This window comes from Marasmius oreades, chromosome 3, assembly GCF_018924745.1.
Source record: "Marasmius oreades isolate 03SP1 chromosome 3, whole genome shotgun sequence".
NCBI classification, from domain to species: domain Eukaryota; kingdom Fungi; phylum Basidiomycota; class Agaricomycetes; order Agaricales; family Marasmiaceae; genus Marasmius; species Marasmius oreades.
Window position 1 is genome coordinate 4053055 of NC_057325.1, and position 15726 is coordinate 4068780.

Below are 15726 nucleotides of genomic sequence, written 5' to 3' on the forward strand. Positions count from 1 at the left end.
TGAAGGCTGCAGTCGATTTGTCGTACCCTTGCCCGGTAGTGAAACGTAGAGCAAACGGATTGAAGTGGTTGTTGTTATTTGCTACAAGGCTCGGGTTATACAGGGTTCGTAGGAAAGTCTATGGTATATGTGCAGTCGAAACTGACACTGGTATCTGCGGCCCACAAGATTATATCATAGGAGGACAAATAAATACTGCATTGCATCTTTTTGGTGTCATCTATTACTGACGTCCACAGTTCGAGCAAGATCATCATCAGTCGTTGAGATCTCAGCACTCGATGGATTAGGCGTCGAGAAAATCGACGCTGATAGCATTGCGAAAGGCGGCAAAGGCGGCAACGGAGGCAACGACCTGACATGCCGAGGTGTAGGGGGTCCAAAGTTCATCAGCTCTGCGAGCGTTTGGCTACTTCTTCTGGAGTGATAACTCGGTAGCGTCTCGTATGTTCCGTAACTCGCGAGTGTATCGTGACGTCGCCTGTAAGCATATGGCCCTTCGGTATATGATGGAACTGTAGGTGTGCTGGATGGTTCGGAAGGCGTGGGAGGCGCAGTGGGAGATGATGAACTGGGAAAGGGTGTCATGATCATACCCTCCGTTTCTGCTGGTTCGGGTTCACCGGATGACTGGGATTGAAGATCCTCTCCATCCCATGTAGCCGGTGAATAGACATTAACAGTCGAACTTGACGAACCTGAGAAACGGTGCGATGGTGTCCCCTCACGACTAAATTGTTCGCTATCTGACGAGCGAGATGGCTGCGGTTCTTCCTCCGCTACTGAAGCACGAGGTGAACTGTCCGTGTACAATGTTGTACGCCGAGCCGAATCACGTACTCTAATGGATGTTTGCTCTCTATCTGGTGACTGCGAACGCGCAGCGACCGATAGAGAACTCGAAGACATCGATGAGCGAGAATAAACGGCGGTGTGCAATGTCTCCACGCCAATCGAAGACCGCGCAGAGGACGCCTCTGTCGATAATTTTGAATTCGCGTAGGCGGTCAGGACAGAAGAACGAATTTCAAGTTTTGATTCACTTGATATCGCGGCTCCTATCTGAAAGTGAGCGATGGGGCCTTCGAGGGGCCCGCTCGTCGAGCTGCTCTGACCCACCGATACGTAGGTGGTAGATGGCAACGTCTGTGATGACGCGCCCACGCGGATATCAATATCAGCATGCGAATCTTCCTTAGGGCTTTCCGCGGCACTGGTCACTACAATCAGGTTTTCGTCAGCCTATGGATGATCAAACGGTCATTCAAAGCTCACTTGGCGGAGTGTTTTTACGCAGAGCACGTCGTGAAAGTGCCATTCCAATGCTAGTGACGAGGAGAAGGGTTGCAGTGAAAGTAACCCAGACCCAGAAGACTGCACTATCATGGAATTGCTTATAAGCAAGCAACACAGCTCCACCCACAAGGTAGGCTAGAATGGATATGTATGTTTTCCACGCAAAATCCTTGATAAACGATGACCGCCATGGGGTCTGCATGTGATGAGTGCAACGACATGAATGTACAACGTGAGGCACTTACCATCCAAGCCATAAGAACGGTAAGAAAGGTCAAGGAAAGACAGAACCGTAATGTAGTTGTTACTACCATTCCAGCCGTTGATGATGTCGAGCAAATTCCATCGCATGCCTTGCATTGTAAGTTGATAATGCGGGCAAGCTGCGCAACGCTAGACCCCAACGAGAGGCCGAATAATATTAACAGAAGGGGAGCGAAAGAAAGAGTGTTATTTTTCCTCGCTGAAATGATATGCAAGGCGAGAGCAAGGAGGTGCAATGATATGAGGAGAATATTGTCCACCCTAAGAAATTCTAGTTGAAGTAAGAGGTTCACAAGGGAAGCTGGGAGGATCACGCACAACGAGTCGAACCAACCAAGGGCATCCAGTTGAAAACAACTTGCATCCGCAAGGTCTTCGTAGACTTTTCTGGTTACAGGGATAAGACACACTTGCAATGCGACTTGCAGCACAGTGTTCAGAACGGAAAAAACTATCCTAGACTTGGCAGACTTGAACTAAGGTTTAAACGAGTTAGGGCAAATTTTGAGAAGGGAACAACTCCTTGACATACCAGCTGCCTGTTCAAGTTGCATTCCATACGTGGATGGTGGAGAGGAAAGAGGCGGAAAAATCAGAAAGAGGGAGACCTCATTTGAAAGACCATTGACGTGATCATCAATCTCTTACTGATGAATCGTTGGAGTGAAAGATAGATCAGGACGATGGACATCAAACGATGGTTTGTTGCTGCCCAGTCCTGAGAGGATACAGAAGGACGAAGATGTTGATGAGTGCGTTGTCCTCGCACCTAAGGCGCGCCTGTAACACCAAAAGGAGACATTCTGTTAGAACCAACGATGCTAGTTAAGACTTGAGGCGGAAGTGAGCGGAACAGCCTTAGGATCCCATCGTGAGAAACGGTTTTCAACGAGCTTTGGGGGGGCCGGCTTCGGGCCCGGGGCGCGAGCCTAATATAGTTGAGTCATTGATGCGGGTGTACAACAGGTGTAGGCAGTAGGTAACTACAAAGCTCTTTCCTTCGGCAAACCTGGAAAAGAAAGCACTGTTAGTACACCGAGGCGTAACCGCCATCGAAGAGCACAACCTCGCCGCCGCTTCGCTTTGGCTCGTTCATACAAATCCTCCTTCTTAGATTCCCGAGTGAAGCGTGATCCTCATCCTCTCCACAAAGTACATGATGTTCTTCCTCGTTTTTCCGTCATCTGTTATCTTTTGGTATGATCAAGGCCACACTCGGATGGTTGAACTATGGCCAGGGAGAGGGAACAGGGTGACCTTTCATCCCTTTGGTGTTATCTACTACTGCCATCCACAGTCACAGTTCGAGCAAGATAACCATCCGCAGTTGAGACATCAGGCCTCAGGTCTCGACGAATTATGCGTCGAGAGAATCGACTCTGACATGTATGCGAAAGGCGGCAAGGGGGGCAACGGAGGCAAAGACCTGACATGTCGAGGTGTCTGAGGGGGTCCATTCAACATCTCTGCGAGCGTTTGGCTACTTCTTCTGGAGTGGTAACTCGGTAGTGTCTCGTAGGTTCCGTGACTCGCTAGTGTATCATGTCGTTGCCTGTAAACATATGGCCCTTCGGTGTAAGGTGGAACTGTAGGTGTACTGGATGATACGGAAGGCGTGGGAGGCGTGGGAGACGATGAACTGGGAAAGGGCGTCATACCCTCCGTTTCCGCTGGTTCGGGTTCACCGGATGACTGGGATTGAAGATCCTCTCCATCTCGTGTGGCCGGTAGATAGGCATTAACAGCTGAACTTGACGAGCCTGATAAACGGTGCGATGGTGGTCTATGTATTCCCTCACGACGGCATAGTGACAGCTGTTCGTTATCTGATGGACCAGATGGCTGCAGTTCTTCCTCCGCTACTGAAGCGCGAGGTGAACTGCCCACGTACAGCCTTGGAGGCCGAGCCGAATCACGTACTCTAATGGTTGTTTGCTCTCTATCTGGTGACTCCAAACGCCCAACCGTCGATATAGAACCCGAAGACATTGATGAGCGAGGATGGACGGCCGTGTGGAATGTCTCCACGCCAATCGAAGACCGCACAGAGGACGCCTCTGTCGATAATTTTGAATTCGTGTAGGCGGTCAGGACAGAAGAACGAATTTCGGGACTTGATTTGCTTGATATCGTGGGTCCTGTCTGAGAGTGAGCGACGGGGCCTTCGAAGGGCCCGCTCGTCAAGCTGCTCTGACCCACCGATACGTAGGTGGTAGATGGCAACGTCTGTGATGGCACGCCCATGCGGACATCAACATGCGAATCTTCCCTAGGGGTTTCCGCCGCACTGGTCGCTAGAATCAGGTTCCCGTCAGCCTGTAGAAGATCAAACAGTCATTCAAAGGCTCACTTGGCGGAGCGTCCTTACGCAAAGCACGCCGTGAAAGTGATTCTCTAATGAGAATGTCGAGGACAAGGGCGGAAGCGAAAGCAACCCAGGTGCAAAATAGTGAGATATTATGGGCAACCAACGAGGTTCCAGCCACAATGTACCACAGAGTGCATATAGATGTTTTCAACGCAAATTCCTTGATAAACGATGACCGCCACGGGATCTGTGTGTGATGAGAGTGATGACATGAATGTGCAACGTACGGCACTTACCATCCACACCACAAGAACGATAAGAAAAATCGAGGAAAAGAAGAGCCGAAAAGATGCAATCATTACTGAGAGTGTCACCTTGCATTGTGGGGCGATCTGGGCAAACTGGGCCAGCTGGGTAATGCTAGACCCAAACGAGAGGCCAAATAATATTAACAGAAGAGGAGCGAAAGAGGGAGAGTTGTTTTTCACTGAAAAGATATGCAAGGAGAGAGCAAGGAGGTGCAATGATATGAGGAGACTATTTTCCAGCCTAAAAAATTCTAGTTGAAGTAAGAGGTTCACAAGGGAAGCTGGGAGGACCACACACAACGAGTCGGACCAATCTAGGGCACCCGCTTGGAAACAACCTGCACCCGCAAGGTCTTCGTTGGAATTTCTGGTTACAGGGATAAGACACGCTTGCAATGCGACTTGCAGCACAGTGTTCAAAATGGAAAAAACTATCCTGGATTTGGCAGACTCGAACTATGGTCAAAGTGAGTTAGGGCAAATTTTGAGAAGGGAACAACTCCTTGACATACCAGCTGCCTGTACAATTTGTATTCCATACGTGGACGTTGAAGAGAAAAGAGGCGGAAAAGTCAGAAAGAGAGAGACGTGGTCATTTGAAAGATCATCGACGTGATCATCAATGCAATTAATCGTCGGAGTTGGAGGTAGATCAGTGCGATAGGACATCAAACGATGCTTTATTCTTGCCCCCCAGTTCTGCCAGTGAGATGATCGAGGAGGAAGATGTTGATGAATGCATTGTCCTCGCACCCAAGGTGCCTGTAACAACAAAAGGAGACATTCTGTTGGAACCATCGCATCAATGATGGTAGCGTGAAGAACCCGATGCGGGAGTGAAGGAAACAACGCAGCCAGAACTCATTCATGATTAGCGCCTCATCGCGCAGACGGCTTTTCAATGAGGTTTGCGGAAGAGCCGCTTCGAACACGAGCCTAATACAGTTGAATCATTGATGCGGATGTACAACAGGTGTAGGTAGTAGGTGACTACAAAGCTCTTTCCTTCGGCAAACCTGGAAAATAAATGACTATTAGTACACCGAGGCGTATATCGGAGAGTACAACCCGCCGCCGCTTCGCTTTGACTCGCTTATACAAATTCCTCTTCTTAGATTCCCGAATGAAGCGTCCTCTCCACAAAGTACATGATGGTCTTCTTCGCTTTTTCATCGTGTGATATCCTTTGGTATGATGAAGGCCACACTCGGATGGTCGAACTATGGCTAGGAAGGGGGAACTGGGAGACCTTACATCCTTTTGTGTTATCTACTGCCATCCACAGTTTGAGCAAGATCATCATCTCGCAGTTGAGATGTCAGCACTCGATGAATTAGGTGTCGACAAAATCGACGCTGATAGGTGTGCGAAAGGAAGCGAAGGGGGCAACGGAGGCAACGACCTGACATGTCGAGGTGTAGGGGGTCCATTCAACACCTCCGTGAGCATTTGGCTACTGCTTCTAGAGTGGTAACTTGGAAGTGTCTCGTATGTTCCGTAACTCGCTAGCGTATCACGTCGCTGCCCGTAAGCATATGGCCCTTCGGTGTATGGTGGAATTGTAGGTGTACTGGATGATACGGAAGGCGTGGGAGGTGTGGGAGACGATGAATTAGGAAAAGGCGTCATACCCTCCGTTTCCGCTGGTTCGGGTTCACCGGATGACTGGGATTGAAGATCCTCTCCATCCCGTGTGGCCAGTGGATAGGCATTAACAGCTGAACTCGACGAATATGAGAAACGGTGCGATGGCGTTACATGTGTGCCTTTACGGCGAAGTTCGCTATCTGATGAGCGAGATGACTGCGCTTCTTCCTCCGCTGCTGAAGCACTAGATGAACTGTTCGGGTACAATATTGTACACCGAGAATCGTGTACTCTAATGGATGAAGTTTGCTCTCTATCTGGTGACTGCGAACGCCCAGCGACCGACACAGAACTCGAAGACATGGAAGAGCGAGAATGAACGGCGGTGTGGACTGTCTCCGCGTCAATCGAAGACCGCGCAGAGAACGCGTCGGTCGACAATCTTGAATTCGTGTAGGCGGTCACGACAGAAGAGCGAATTTCAAGTTTTGATACGCTTGATATGGCGGCTCCTATCTGTAAGTGAGCGATGGGGTCTTCGAAGGGGTTTTCGAAGGGCCCGCTCGTCAAGCTGCTCTGACCCACCGATGCATAGGTGGTGTATGGCAACATCTCTGATAACGCGCCCATGCGGATGTCAGCATCCGGATCTTCCTTAGGGCTTTCCGCCGCACTGGTCACTAGAATCAGGTTTTTGTCAGCCTGTGGACGATCAAACAGTCATTCAAAGCTCACTTGGTGGAGTATTTTTACGCAGAGCACGTCGTGAAACTAACATTCCAACAATGCTAGTGACGAGGAGATGGGCTGCAGTGAAAGCAACCCAGGCCCAAAAGACTGCACTATTATGGAATTGCTTATAAGCAAGCAACACGGTTCCACACACAAGGTATGCCAGAACGGATATGTATGTTTTCCACGCAAGATCCTTGATAAATGATGACCGCCATGGGGTCTGCATGTGATGAGTGACGACATGAACGTACAACGCGAGCCACTTACCATCCAAATCATAAGAACGGTAACAAAAGTCAAGGAAAAACAGAGCCGAAAAGTTGCAATCGTTACTACTTTTTGAGTGGAACAAATTGCATCGCATGCCTTGCATTGTGAGGCGATTTGGGCGAGCTGGACCAGCTGGGAAATGCTAGACCCAAACGAGAGGCCGAATAATATCAACAGAAAAGGAGCGAAAGAAGGAGTGTTGTTTTTCACTGAAATAATATGCAAGGCGAGAGCAAGGAGGTGCAATGATATGAGGAGAATATTGTCCACCCTAAGAAATTCTAGTTGAAGTAAGAGGTTCACAAGAAAAGCTGGAAGGATCACGCACACGAAGTCGAACCAACCAAGGGCATCCAGTTGGAGACAACTTGCAACTGCAAGGTCTTCGTAAACTTTTCTGGTTGTAAGAGACGCTTGCAACGCGACTTGCAGCACGGTGTTCAGAGAGGAGAAAACTATCCTGGACTTGGCAGACTTGAACTAAGGTTTAAAGAGTTAGGGCGAATTTGATAAGGGAAGAATCACTTGACGTACCAGCTGCCTGTCCAACTTGCCTCCCATACGTGAATGGTGGAAGAGAGGCGGAAAAGTCAGGAAGAGAGAGAGGTAGTCATCCGAAAGACTATTAACGTGATCATCAATTCTTTTACTGATAAATGCAATCAATCGTTGGAGTGAGAGATACATTACGATGATGGACATCAAACGATGCTTTGTTGCTGCCCGGTTCTGAGATGATCCAGAAGGACGAAGATGTTGATGCGTTTTCCTCGCACCCAAGGCGCCTATAACACCTGTGACACCTGTAACACCAAAAAGAGGATTTCTGTTATAACCATCAGATCAACTATGGTAGCGTCAAGACTTTAGGCGGGAGTGAGCGAACAACGCAGTCGGAACTGATTAATGATAAGCATCTCATCGCGAGAACGGTTTTTCAACGAGGTTGAGGAAGAGCCGCTCCGAACACGGGAACGCAGTTGAATCATTGATGCGGATGTACAGCAGATGTAGTAGGTGACTACAAAGATCTTTCCTTCGGCAAACCTGTACAAGGAAGTGCTGTTAGTACCGCACTGAGGCGTAGCCTCCATTGAAGGCCCAACCTCACCGCTGCTTTGCTTTGGCTCATTTAAACAAATTCCATTTGTTAAATTCCCGAATGAAACGTGAGTGTGTTCCTCAACCTCTCCACAAAGTACATAATGTTCTTCCTCGCTTTTCCCGTCGTTTGATATCTTTTGGTATGATGAAGGCCACATTCAGATGGTTGAAATATGATCAGGAAAAGTTGACAGGGCGACCACGAGATTGCGGTCGCAAAAAGAAGAGCATCAGTCATTCATAACCATCAACTGTTTTTGTTCCTCCGGCTCTATGATCATCAGCCGTTATTTGTAGGGTATTCGGATTGGGAAAGAGAAGAGGTGTCAACAAATCTAATACGATGGCGGCAATGCAGGCAGCGACCCGATGTTTGGAGGCATTGGAGGTCTACCTAGTAAATCTGGGAGCGTATGGGAGTTCTGTCGAGAGTGGTAACTCGGGAGGGTCTCGCAGGTCCCATCGCTAGATAGTGTATCGTAACGCGGCCGATATGAATACGGCCCATCGGTGTACAATGGAACTGAAAGTGTATTAATCGACACGGAAGGTGAATGAGAAGGGGGAACAGTGGATACGCTGGGAGACAGATACGATTCCGTCATGGATTGATTGTCTCCATCAGGTAGCGATGATGGAAACGTTTCCATAGGTTGCATAGATATAGAATGGCGCGACGTGACGTGTAAATCTTCATTGGCATCTTCATTAGGAGGTAATGGTGTGTGTCTGTTGTCGGGAGGAGATAGCTGCGAACCAATTTCTGCTATGAATGCTGTTCCCATGGAGGAGGTTGTATCAAGTGAATCGCGTAATGCTCGCGAGGATTGTCCAACTTCTGGTGCCCATGGAGACTCGTCCATCGATGCATCCCGAATAGGAACTGCACTGTTAAATGTTTCCGCACCAAACGAATACTGGGCAGAACGCGTCTCCTCAGGGAGTATCGACTCGCTTCTTGATGTCGGAATCACAGAGAAGAGGTCTGCCACATGATCCGGTTTGTATTCACCAACGGTCGCGGAGGACGAGGAAAGCGCAACAGGTGTTTCGTGAATGCCGATTGAATCTCTTTGAGCAAATGATGCAAACGGGTCGGAGGGAAGCGTCTGCGATAAGGTGCGAATATTGCTTTCAAACGTCGATCTCGTTTCAGCATCATCTGTCGGCTTAGAAGCTAAATATATTCCCGTCAGTTAATTTGACGTTGAACATTTTCCGTCAAACTTACCGGGCGCATTATCTTCTTGGCCTTTGAGAAGATGACGGTATAAAACCGGTAACACGATGGAAATAAAGATGGAAAATGCAGCAAAGACGATCCACAAGAAGAGGAGCGGCCATGAAAGTGGATCAGGCTTAGCGTCGATGGCTAAAATCACCAATCCGACGCCGAGGAATAGGACAGTGGGTACAGAGGCTTTATAGACAGGTGCTCCTGGATTATAATTCGAAGATCTCAGGAACGTCTAGACCTCGAATTGAGTATTAGAGTTTTCATCGGCAACCGAACGACTTACCGTGAGCCCTACGAATATCAGGAAGACCAGAGCGAGAACGAGGCGTGCAGTTTCTAGTCCTACGCGCGTCTTCCGTTCGGAACAATCGCATGGCTCCTCGCAATTCAACATGTCACGAAAGTACTGCGTGAAGCCACAGCCAGCGGAAAGTCCGAATAGTGTGAATAGAAAGAGATCAAACACGTCGGAAGAGCGCATCAGGGCGAAGATATGCATCACCATGGCGAAATTATGCAGTAGCAGGAGGACGATGTTTTCCCGCGTAATCCTCGACCTGGACAGACAATTTACTTTTTCAGTTGTGAGACTTGCGCAAGTCAGAAAGCACCAACTGCGATCCTTGACCAGAGCACGTTTCTTGGAAGTCGTCGTATATCTTTTTACTCTCCCGAATTATCATGGCCTGCAATACGGTTTGGGTGGTGGAGTTCAGCACAGAAAAAAGAATCATGCCTCGAGCATGATTGAGCTAAAGATAGTATTCAGCGGAAGAGCTCCTGAGGTAGTACTTGACACTCACCACTACTCTTTTCGCATTGCGTTCCATGGCAGCGTCAGAGAAGGAAGAGAGATCTAGCTAAAAGGTGTTGGGACTTTTAAATTTCTCTCATACATATATCAGAGTCATGATCATTTGACATTGGTAATGAAGGCTGTAAGTCACTTTAATGTTTTGTTGCATCAGATTTTCCTGTACGCACTCACAACCATCTTTCCCGGCCAACTCGGAACAGTAAGTCTTATATCCATTTTTCTCCCGCCGTTCGACTTTCGTTCGCGACAGAAAATGGAAGGTGATGTCAGAGATCATCAACACAAGAAATGGCGCTGGGAACGGGGTGTGGAATAGCTGTATGAAAATTGAGGTTACCCTATGAGGGTTGATGTACAGATTCGATAAAACCATCCAATTAGGCCAGTTACGAAAATTTACAGTGGGGGTATGTGATGGATAGCTCGAAAAAAAGGCCCTTGTTGCGCAAACCTAAAAGAATTGTCGTCACTTATCTAATACAGCTGAAGTTTTGACAACAACACAGCATACCGTGCTAACAAGGAACGCCAAATCAATGAAACTGTTTATCTTCAATAATATCCTTGCTTCGCCTTGTGTTTAGCCCTCTTTTTTGAGCTCCTCTTCCTAATTGTTTTGACAACAGCAGGCGTCACTGTTGGCTGCGAACTCGTGGAGGGTTCGGCCCCACGTATTCGAATCCGCCCGTCTTTCAGCGTCTCGGTGACAATCGGACTTGCAGCTGGTCTATACTTAAATTCCTTGGAATACCTAAACCAACCAAGAAAACAAGCGTCAAAGAGTGTTTCGTAAGGAGATCCGTTAACAAAGCACCTTTTCGCGTAAATGATTTGAGGTTCTTTCTTTCCAAACCAAGGGCTTTTGGAGAAGACAATTTGCCATACGGCAAACCCGATGAAAAGCAGCCACACGAATCTCTTTAAAGCAGACGGTCGTGAAGGTGGAGGTGGAGGTGGAGGTGGAGGTCGTTGCTGTTCATCTTCCTCCTCGGATTCAGAATGTTCTTTGTTTTGCTCGGAGTCTAATAGTTCGTCGGGGTCAATGTGTTCTTTCTCTTTAGATGAGCAAGGGTCACTCTTGGTGTCTTGAGTCATCGCGAGGAGAAGTGAGAAGGGTCAAAGCTGACCGTCTGTTGTGACGGTGACTGTTACTCCGGTCACTGCACAGCCTGGAATTGTTCCCACACAGACCGTGCTGAATCTCAAGGCGGACGGCAAGAAGTATGAACGTTCCCTGTATTGTGATTTTCTGCTTCTCTGCACCTCGCGCCAAGTGAATGTGGTACGAATCACGATTATATCATACCTCACATATGTCAAACAGGGTTTCTAGAGCTCAAACGAATGTACCTTTCTTCGAACATTCCTTGGACCGAAAAACGTCTGTCGCGACTCCCGTGTCGCTTGTCAACTCCACGATGACACTATGGGAACTTATAAACGCGCTTCCCGACTCTCTGATACGTCCTGTATACCACCGTCGTCTTTTCTCTCAGCCTTCAGCTTCAAAGGAACGGAATGATTATGGAGCATCGATATCGATATCAGTATATCTACTCTTATAGCGCCTTCAGGGCTTGGGACATATGAGAGAACAAAAGCGTCCTGGAGCCTGTGCACAATAGGTAAACTATTTCATTAAATGCTGGGTGTACTTTTCTAAAACCCCTCAGTTTCATCTTAGGAGTCGTTGGAGGTTCACCTTTGGTTCCGTCAACAGGACGACGCCAAGGCCCACGCATTTATTAAAATACCCCTTCTTGGCTCCTAACAGGTTCATGTCTCGACCTTAACCCGTTTGGACAAGGACTTGGCTCGCCGACAGGAAAAACACATATCAGCGATCTTGTCTGCTGCCCCCTTTTCCCCCTCCTCCCCTTCAACCACCACACTCAGGTCTCCGAAAGCTCGTCGTCATTAACTCTTCCTCACCCTCCTTACACTCAAAACTTCTCCGAAGAAAACATGCCCTTCAACAAACCTATAGCGGTGGTGGTCGTCCTCGTTTCCCTCCTTCAATTCGTGTCCGCTCAGCGTACTGTGCAGGAACAATCTTCACTTACGGGTATGTGAACCCTCCCGTTCTCACCTGGTGGAATTCTCACCACCAGTTCTTCAATCTATACATCATCAGACCCCGCCGACCAATGTAAATACTACAACTACCCCCCAGTCTCCACCCAAATCACCAACTTCCCCGCCACCTGGCAGACCGCTAAAATCCTACCCAGCGATTCTGCAGCCCGCACAAAGTTCAGCGAAATATCTTCTGGGATTCCTCAGCTTCCTATTAAGGTCTGTGTTGTATTTTCTTGCTGTCACTACTAGATTACCATTTGTTTTCAGGGTTTAAAAGCCAAGCAAACGTATGATAAGGCAGACCCTGACTGTTGGTGGACGGCAACTGAATGTACTAAACCAAAACATGCCGGTGTTCCTGAGGATTTGTCTGTGGTCCCTGAGGTACGCCCCAACCCGGAATTTACTTCTGTACTCCCCTTTGAGCGTGCGTTGACATTTATGTATCACTTTTTCTTCTGGTAGCCCCAAACTCTTGGATACGGATTTGACGACGGCCCTAACTGCTCTCATAACGCGTTCTATGACTATCTCACGCAGCAAAAACAGAAAGCTAGTGCGTCGATCGTCAGCGTGTCTTTTATGTTTACATTTTTGATACCTGCTTTGTCAACAGCTATGTTCTTCATCGGAAGCAATGTCATCGGTTGGCCGTTACAGGCTAAACGTGCGTTCGAAGATGGCCATGAAATTTGCGTCCGTGAGTAGAAAGTAGAACAAGCGAATTTGAACTTTCAAGCTTAACTTTTTTTTTCCCATTTTCGCTTTTAGATACATGGTCTCATCAAGAACGTAAGCGTCATGCATTTCAGTCATAAAATCGGGCTTGACGCTGATGTCTTCTTTTCCTCAGTCACTGGCATGACCGATGAGGAGGTTTTTTCAGAGATCTGGTATAGTGCGTTGAGTTCCGTTGGCTTAACGTAATGACTCGTTAACTTAACTTTTCCCCTGTTTTATCAGCTGTGAGCCTGGCAATCACTCGCGCCTGCGCCGTTTACCTCGACGACTTATGGCTCGTCACAGGTGCAAGCTATCAAGCTCGTTACTGGCGCTACTACCACATGTTTCCGCCCTCCCTTTGGTGACGTTGACGACAGAGTTCGTTATATTGCCCACCACCTCGGTCTTAGGAATATCCTCTGGAAGCACGATACCTACGATACTATCCCCGACAAGAGTACGGGCAAAGTTGAAGTCGCTTCTGTCCGCAAGAACTATGAATCATTCGTAGCTACCGCCAATTCCGGTGCATTCGCTAGGGTACGCATTTTACTTTCCAAGGTTATGTCAAGGGCGACCCCGAAACCTCACTCATCTGCTTGTATAGGAAGGAGCTATCCTACTCGCACATGAGACCAACAACATGACTATGCAGGAGGCTGTCAGCTACTACCCACAGCTGAAGGCTGCTTTCAAGTACATTGTCCCTGTCGGTGTTGCGATGAACATCACTCAACCTTACGTCGAGACCTCTTTCTCCCAGCCTTCGTTCGAACAATGTATGTTCCCCCCTGTCTGAGACTCCCGTTCACTCCCTTCGCGTTTCTTATTCTTCCTATGTCGTTCCAGATGTCGCTGGTACGCTCCAGACCCAAGGTCCCGCCTCCAATCCCAAGTCCGGTTCACCCAACGGAGGCGATGGAAAAAGTGGAAACAGTTCTACTCCTTCCGGCTCAACGAGTACAAATCTCGGAAACGGTGCCTCATCGGCATCCTTCCCTGTCATTTCGTCGGCGTTGATGGGAGTCGGTCTTGCACTGTTTGTTTCGGCCATGCTTTGATTTACTTCAATTACGCATTTTGTCATCGTTTACTTTCTTTCTCTTCTTTGTTGTTTTCCTTGGATTCAATTAGTTCTTGGCTTGTGTAACGATGCATACCACAACTGACAATTATAGACTGTAACCGCTGACACTGATATCCTTCATCTCTTTACACGATCTTTTTCAATAGGGATTTTATCCCTGTCCCCTCGTTTTCAGTCTACTTTCTATATTAATCGTGTAGATGATGAACATCATTACCTTCCATCATCTTGCCCAACTTATCTGTACGTACTTCGTACCCTTCCATGTGGTGTCTGTCGTTCACAACACACTTGCAACGCGCTGATGAGAACGCGACGCGGCAGGCTTTTCTGTCACAAAGTCTATAGCCCCCTTCAATTCAATTTCTCTACTTAGAATGTGCTTCTTTCCCACTGGCCAGCCCTTTTCGTCACTGCACCTTTGTCCCTCCTCCTTTGTTCTCGATATCGCGTCTTTTCTTTGTTCTGTGACAGACAAAGATGCCTTTCTACCAACACCAACGGATGCCGTCAGTTCCTTTGACACCAAGGCCGTTTTCACCTTCCATAATAACTGCTAGCATTAGCAGCGAGGTACGCATGCGACTCATTATATTGCTCATCTCTCAACCGATTCTTACCACTACCAGACATCAGCCGAAATCTACACTTCGGACACCGAACAGTTTACCCCCGAAACCACACCATCCACTTGCCATCACCCAGGGCCAAAGTTATCGGCGACGCGTCGCAACCCCACGGAATCTCCATCATCATGTCGTTGGTCAGACATCGTACCCCCAAACTCGGCTCTCACTTTTGCCGTCGTCTGGGATCCAGAAGATGACATGGTAGCTTTCTCCGGTGCAGAGCTTTTCGAAGACTCGAACGAACCATCGTCATCGTCCTCTGAGAATTCGCCTACTTCACCCACGGACGCGTGTTCTCAGATTCTTACTATCCCACTCTCAGAGAATACAGGTATCTACACAGGCACCCTCCAGTATTTCAGAGAAAACCACGATTGGTTGTTTAATGAGGACGACCACGATGGTGGTGGAAGGTTCCGACTAAGGTCGAGCTTAGGGTTGAGGGAGAGGTTAAAATTGGGTCAAACACAGGCGTCTTCAACGATGGGAGAGTTGGATGTCTATCTCCGTGGGTCGTTGATGGGGATGGCTCATCGGGAGAATACCAAGAAGTTCCATTCGTGTTTTGGAGTCTTGGATGGAAAATTTGAGTTTGATCCCAAAATGGAGTTTGAAGAAATGTGGGCGAAGATTATGTCAAGACGGTCTAGGGTGGCGACTAGTACGGAGAACAAGGACGAGATTGAAGATGAGGGTTTCTTTGAGGTTGAGTTTGAAGCAAAGGTTCGTCTCGTTTCCGTGATTCTTTTTCACTCCATGCTCATTCTCTTTTTAGAAACTCACGCCCGCGGAAATGGAAGCACCACTAAAAAGACCTCGTTCCCCAGGTCTTTCAACCGACAACCGAGAAGCTTTTGATGACGAGGACGACCTACTATCATGGCAAACTATCGAATGCCCGGAGGAAATCCACCGGCTCAGTATTGCCTGTCTCAACATGGTTCATCCCAATGAACCTCGTCGTCAACATCCCAAACTCAAAAAGCGTCGACGTCCGTCTGATATTCCTTGTCCTCCAGCTGAAGTGTTACAAAGGGAGATATTCAGCCATCAGGTTTCTCTTGAACCTGAGCCGCCTCGTCTGACTCATGCTGGGGTGTTAGCATCACCATTATCATCGAAGGAGCCATGTTCTCCGATTGGAAAGTTGTGCAGGACCTTGTCGGCGAAGAGGAATAGAGGGTACCCTCTTGAGCGGTGGGATTGTGTGGAGGTTGTACAAGATAAGGAGAAGACGGCACGAGCCGGCTTTTGAAACAACGTTTGATACATGATTTCAATT

The 15726-nt window shown here is 48.1% G+C and overlaps 7 protein-coding genes across 7 annotated transcripts; 2 read left to right on the plus strand and 5 right to left on the minus strand.

Moving 5' to 3' along the window:
* Positions 1–37: 37 nt before the first annotated feature.
* E1B28_006690 (uncharacterized protein) lies at positions 38–3178 on the minus strand. The gene is made up of 6 exons (XM_043151383.1): positions 2627–3178; positions 2093–2569; positions 1879–2036; positions 1542–1821; positions 1276–1492; positions 38–1220 (listed from the first exon to the last, which is right to left on the minus strand). The coding sequence occupies exons 2-6, from the start codon at positions 2117–2119 to the stop codon at positions 217–219; spliced, it is 1686 nt and encodes a 561-aa protein (XP_043012478.1). The 5' UTR covers positions 2120–2569; positions 2627–3178; the 3' UTR covers positions 38–216.
* Positions 2896–4715, minus strand: E1B28_006691 (uncharacterized protein; the record flags this gene model as incomplete). The annotated part of the gene is made up of 5 exons (XM_043151384.1): positions 2896–3854; positions 3911–4115; positions 4165–4417; positions 4475–4632; positions 4689–4715. 5 exons carry the CDS (start codon positions 4713–4715, stop codon positions 2896–2898), a joined length of 1602 nt encoding a protein of 533 aa, XP_043012479.1.
* Positions 4716–5108: 393 nt separating this feature from the next.
* E1B28_006692 (uncharacterized protein) lies at positions 5109–8030 on the minus strand (the record flags this gene model as incomplete). The annotated part of the gene is made up of 8 exons (XM_043151385.1): positions 5109–5192; positions 5252–6443; positions 6499–6718; positions 6766–7039; positions 7097–7248; positions 7303–7390; positions 7454–7594; positions 7816–8030. The coding sequence occupies 7 exons, from the start codon at positions 8028–8030 to the stop codon at positions 5476–5478; spliced, it is 2058 nt and encodes a 685-aa protein (XP_043012480.1). The 3' UTR covers positions 5109–5192; positions 5252–5475.
* A 164-nt stretch (positions 8031–8194) lies between these two features.
* Positions 8195–9973, minus strand: E1B28_006693 (uncharacterized protein). The gene is made up of 5 exons (XM_043151386.1): positions 9913–9973; positions 9725–9861; positions 9393–9666; positions 9104–9341; positions 8195–9049 (listed from the first exon to the last, which is right to left on the minus strand). Exons 1-5 carry the CDS (start codon positions 9937–9939, stop codon positions 8208–8210), a joined length of 1518 nt encoding a protein of 505 aa, XP_043012481.1. The 5' UTR covers positions 9940–9973; the 3' UTR covers positions 8195–8207.
* A 197-nt stretch (positions 9974–10170) lies between these two features.
* Positions 10171–11052, minus strand: E1B28_006694 (uncharacterized protein). Its single transcript, XM_043151387.1, has 2 exons — positions 10741–11052; positions 10171–10677 (listed from the first exon to the last, which is right to left on the minus strand). The coding sequence occupies exons 1-2, from the start codon at positions 11019–11021 to the stop codon at positions 10479–10481; spliced, it is 480 nt and encodes a 159-aa protein (XP_043012482.1). The 5' UTR covers positions 11022–11052; the 3' UTR covers positions 10171–10478.
* An 839-nt stretch (positions 11053–11891) lies between these two features.
* On the plus strand, positions 11892–13789 carry E1B28_006695 (uncharacterized protein; the record flags this gene model as incomplete). Its single annotated transcript, XM_043151388.1, has 11 exons — positions 11892–11991; positions 12061–12221; positions 12273–12389; positions 12471–12561; positions 12622–12705; positions 12777–12797; positions 12859–12903; positions 12969–13089; positions 13139–13268; positions 13336–13507; positions 13578–13789. The coding sequence occupies 11 exons, from the start codon at positions 11892–11894 to the stop codon at positions 13787–13789; spliced, it is 1254 nt and encodes a 417-aa protein (XP_043012483.1).
* Positions 13790–14295: 506 nt separating this feature from the next.
* E1B28_006696 (uncharacterized protein) lies at positions 14296–15699 on the plus strand (the record flags this gene model as incomplete). The annotated part of the gene is made up of 3 exons (XM_043151389.1): positions 14296–14388; positions 14445–15167; positions 15220–15699. The coding sequence occupies 3 exons, from the start codon at positions 14296–14298 to the stop codon at positions 15697–15699; spliced, it is 1296 nt and encodes a 431-aa protein (XP_043012484.1).
* Positions 15700–15726: the final 27 nt, after the last annotated feature.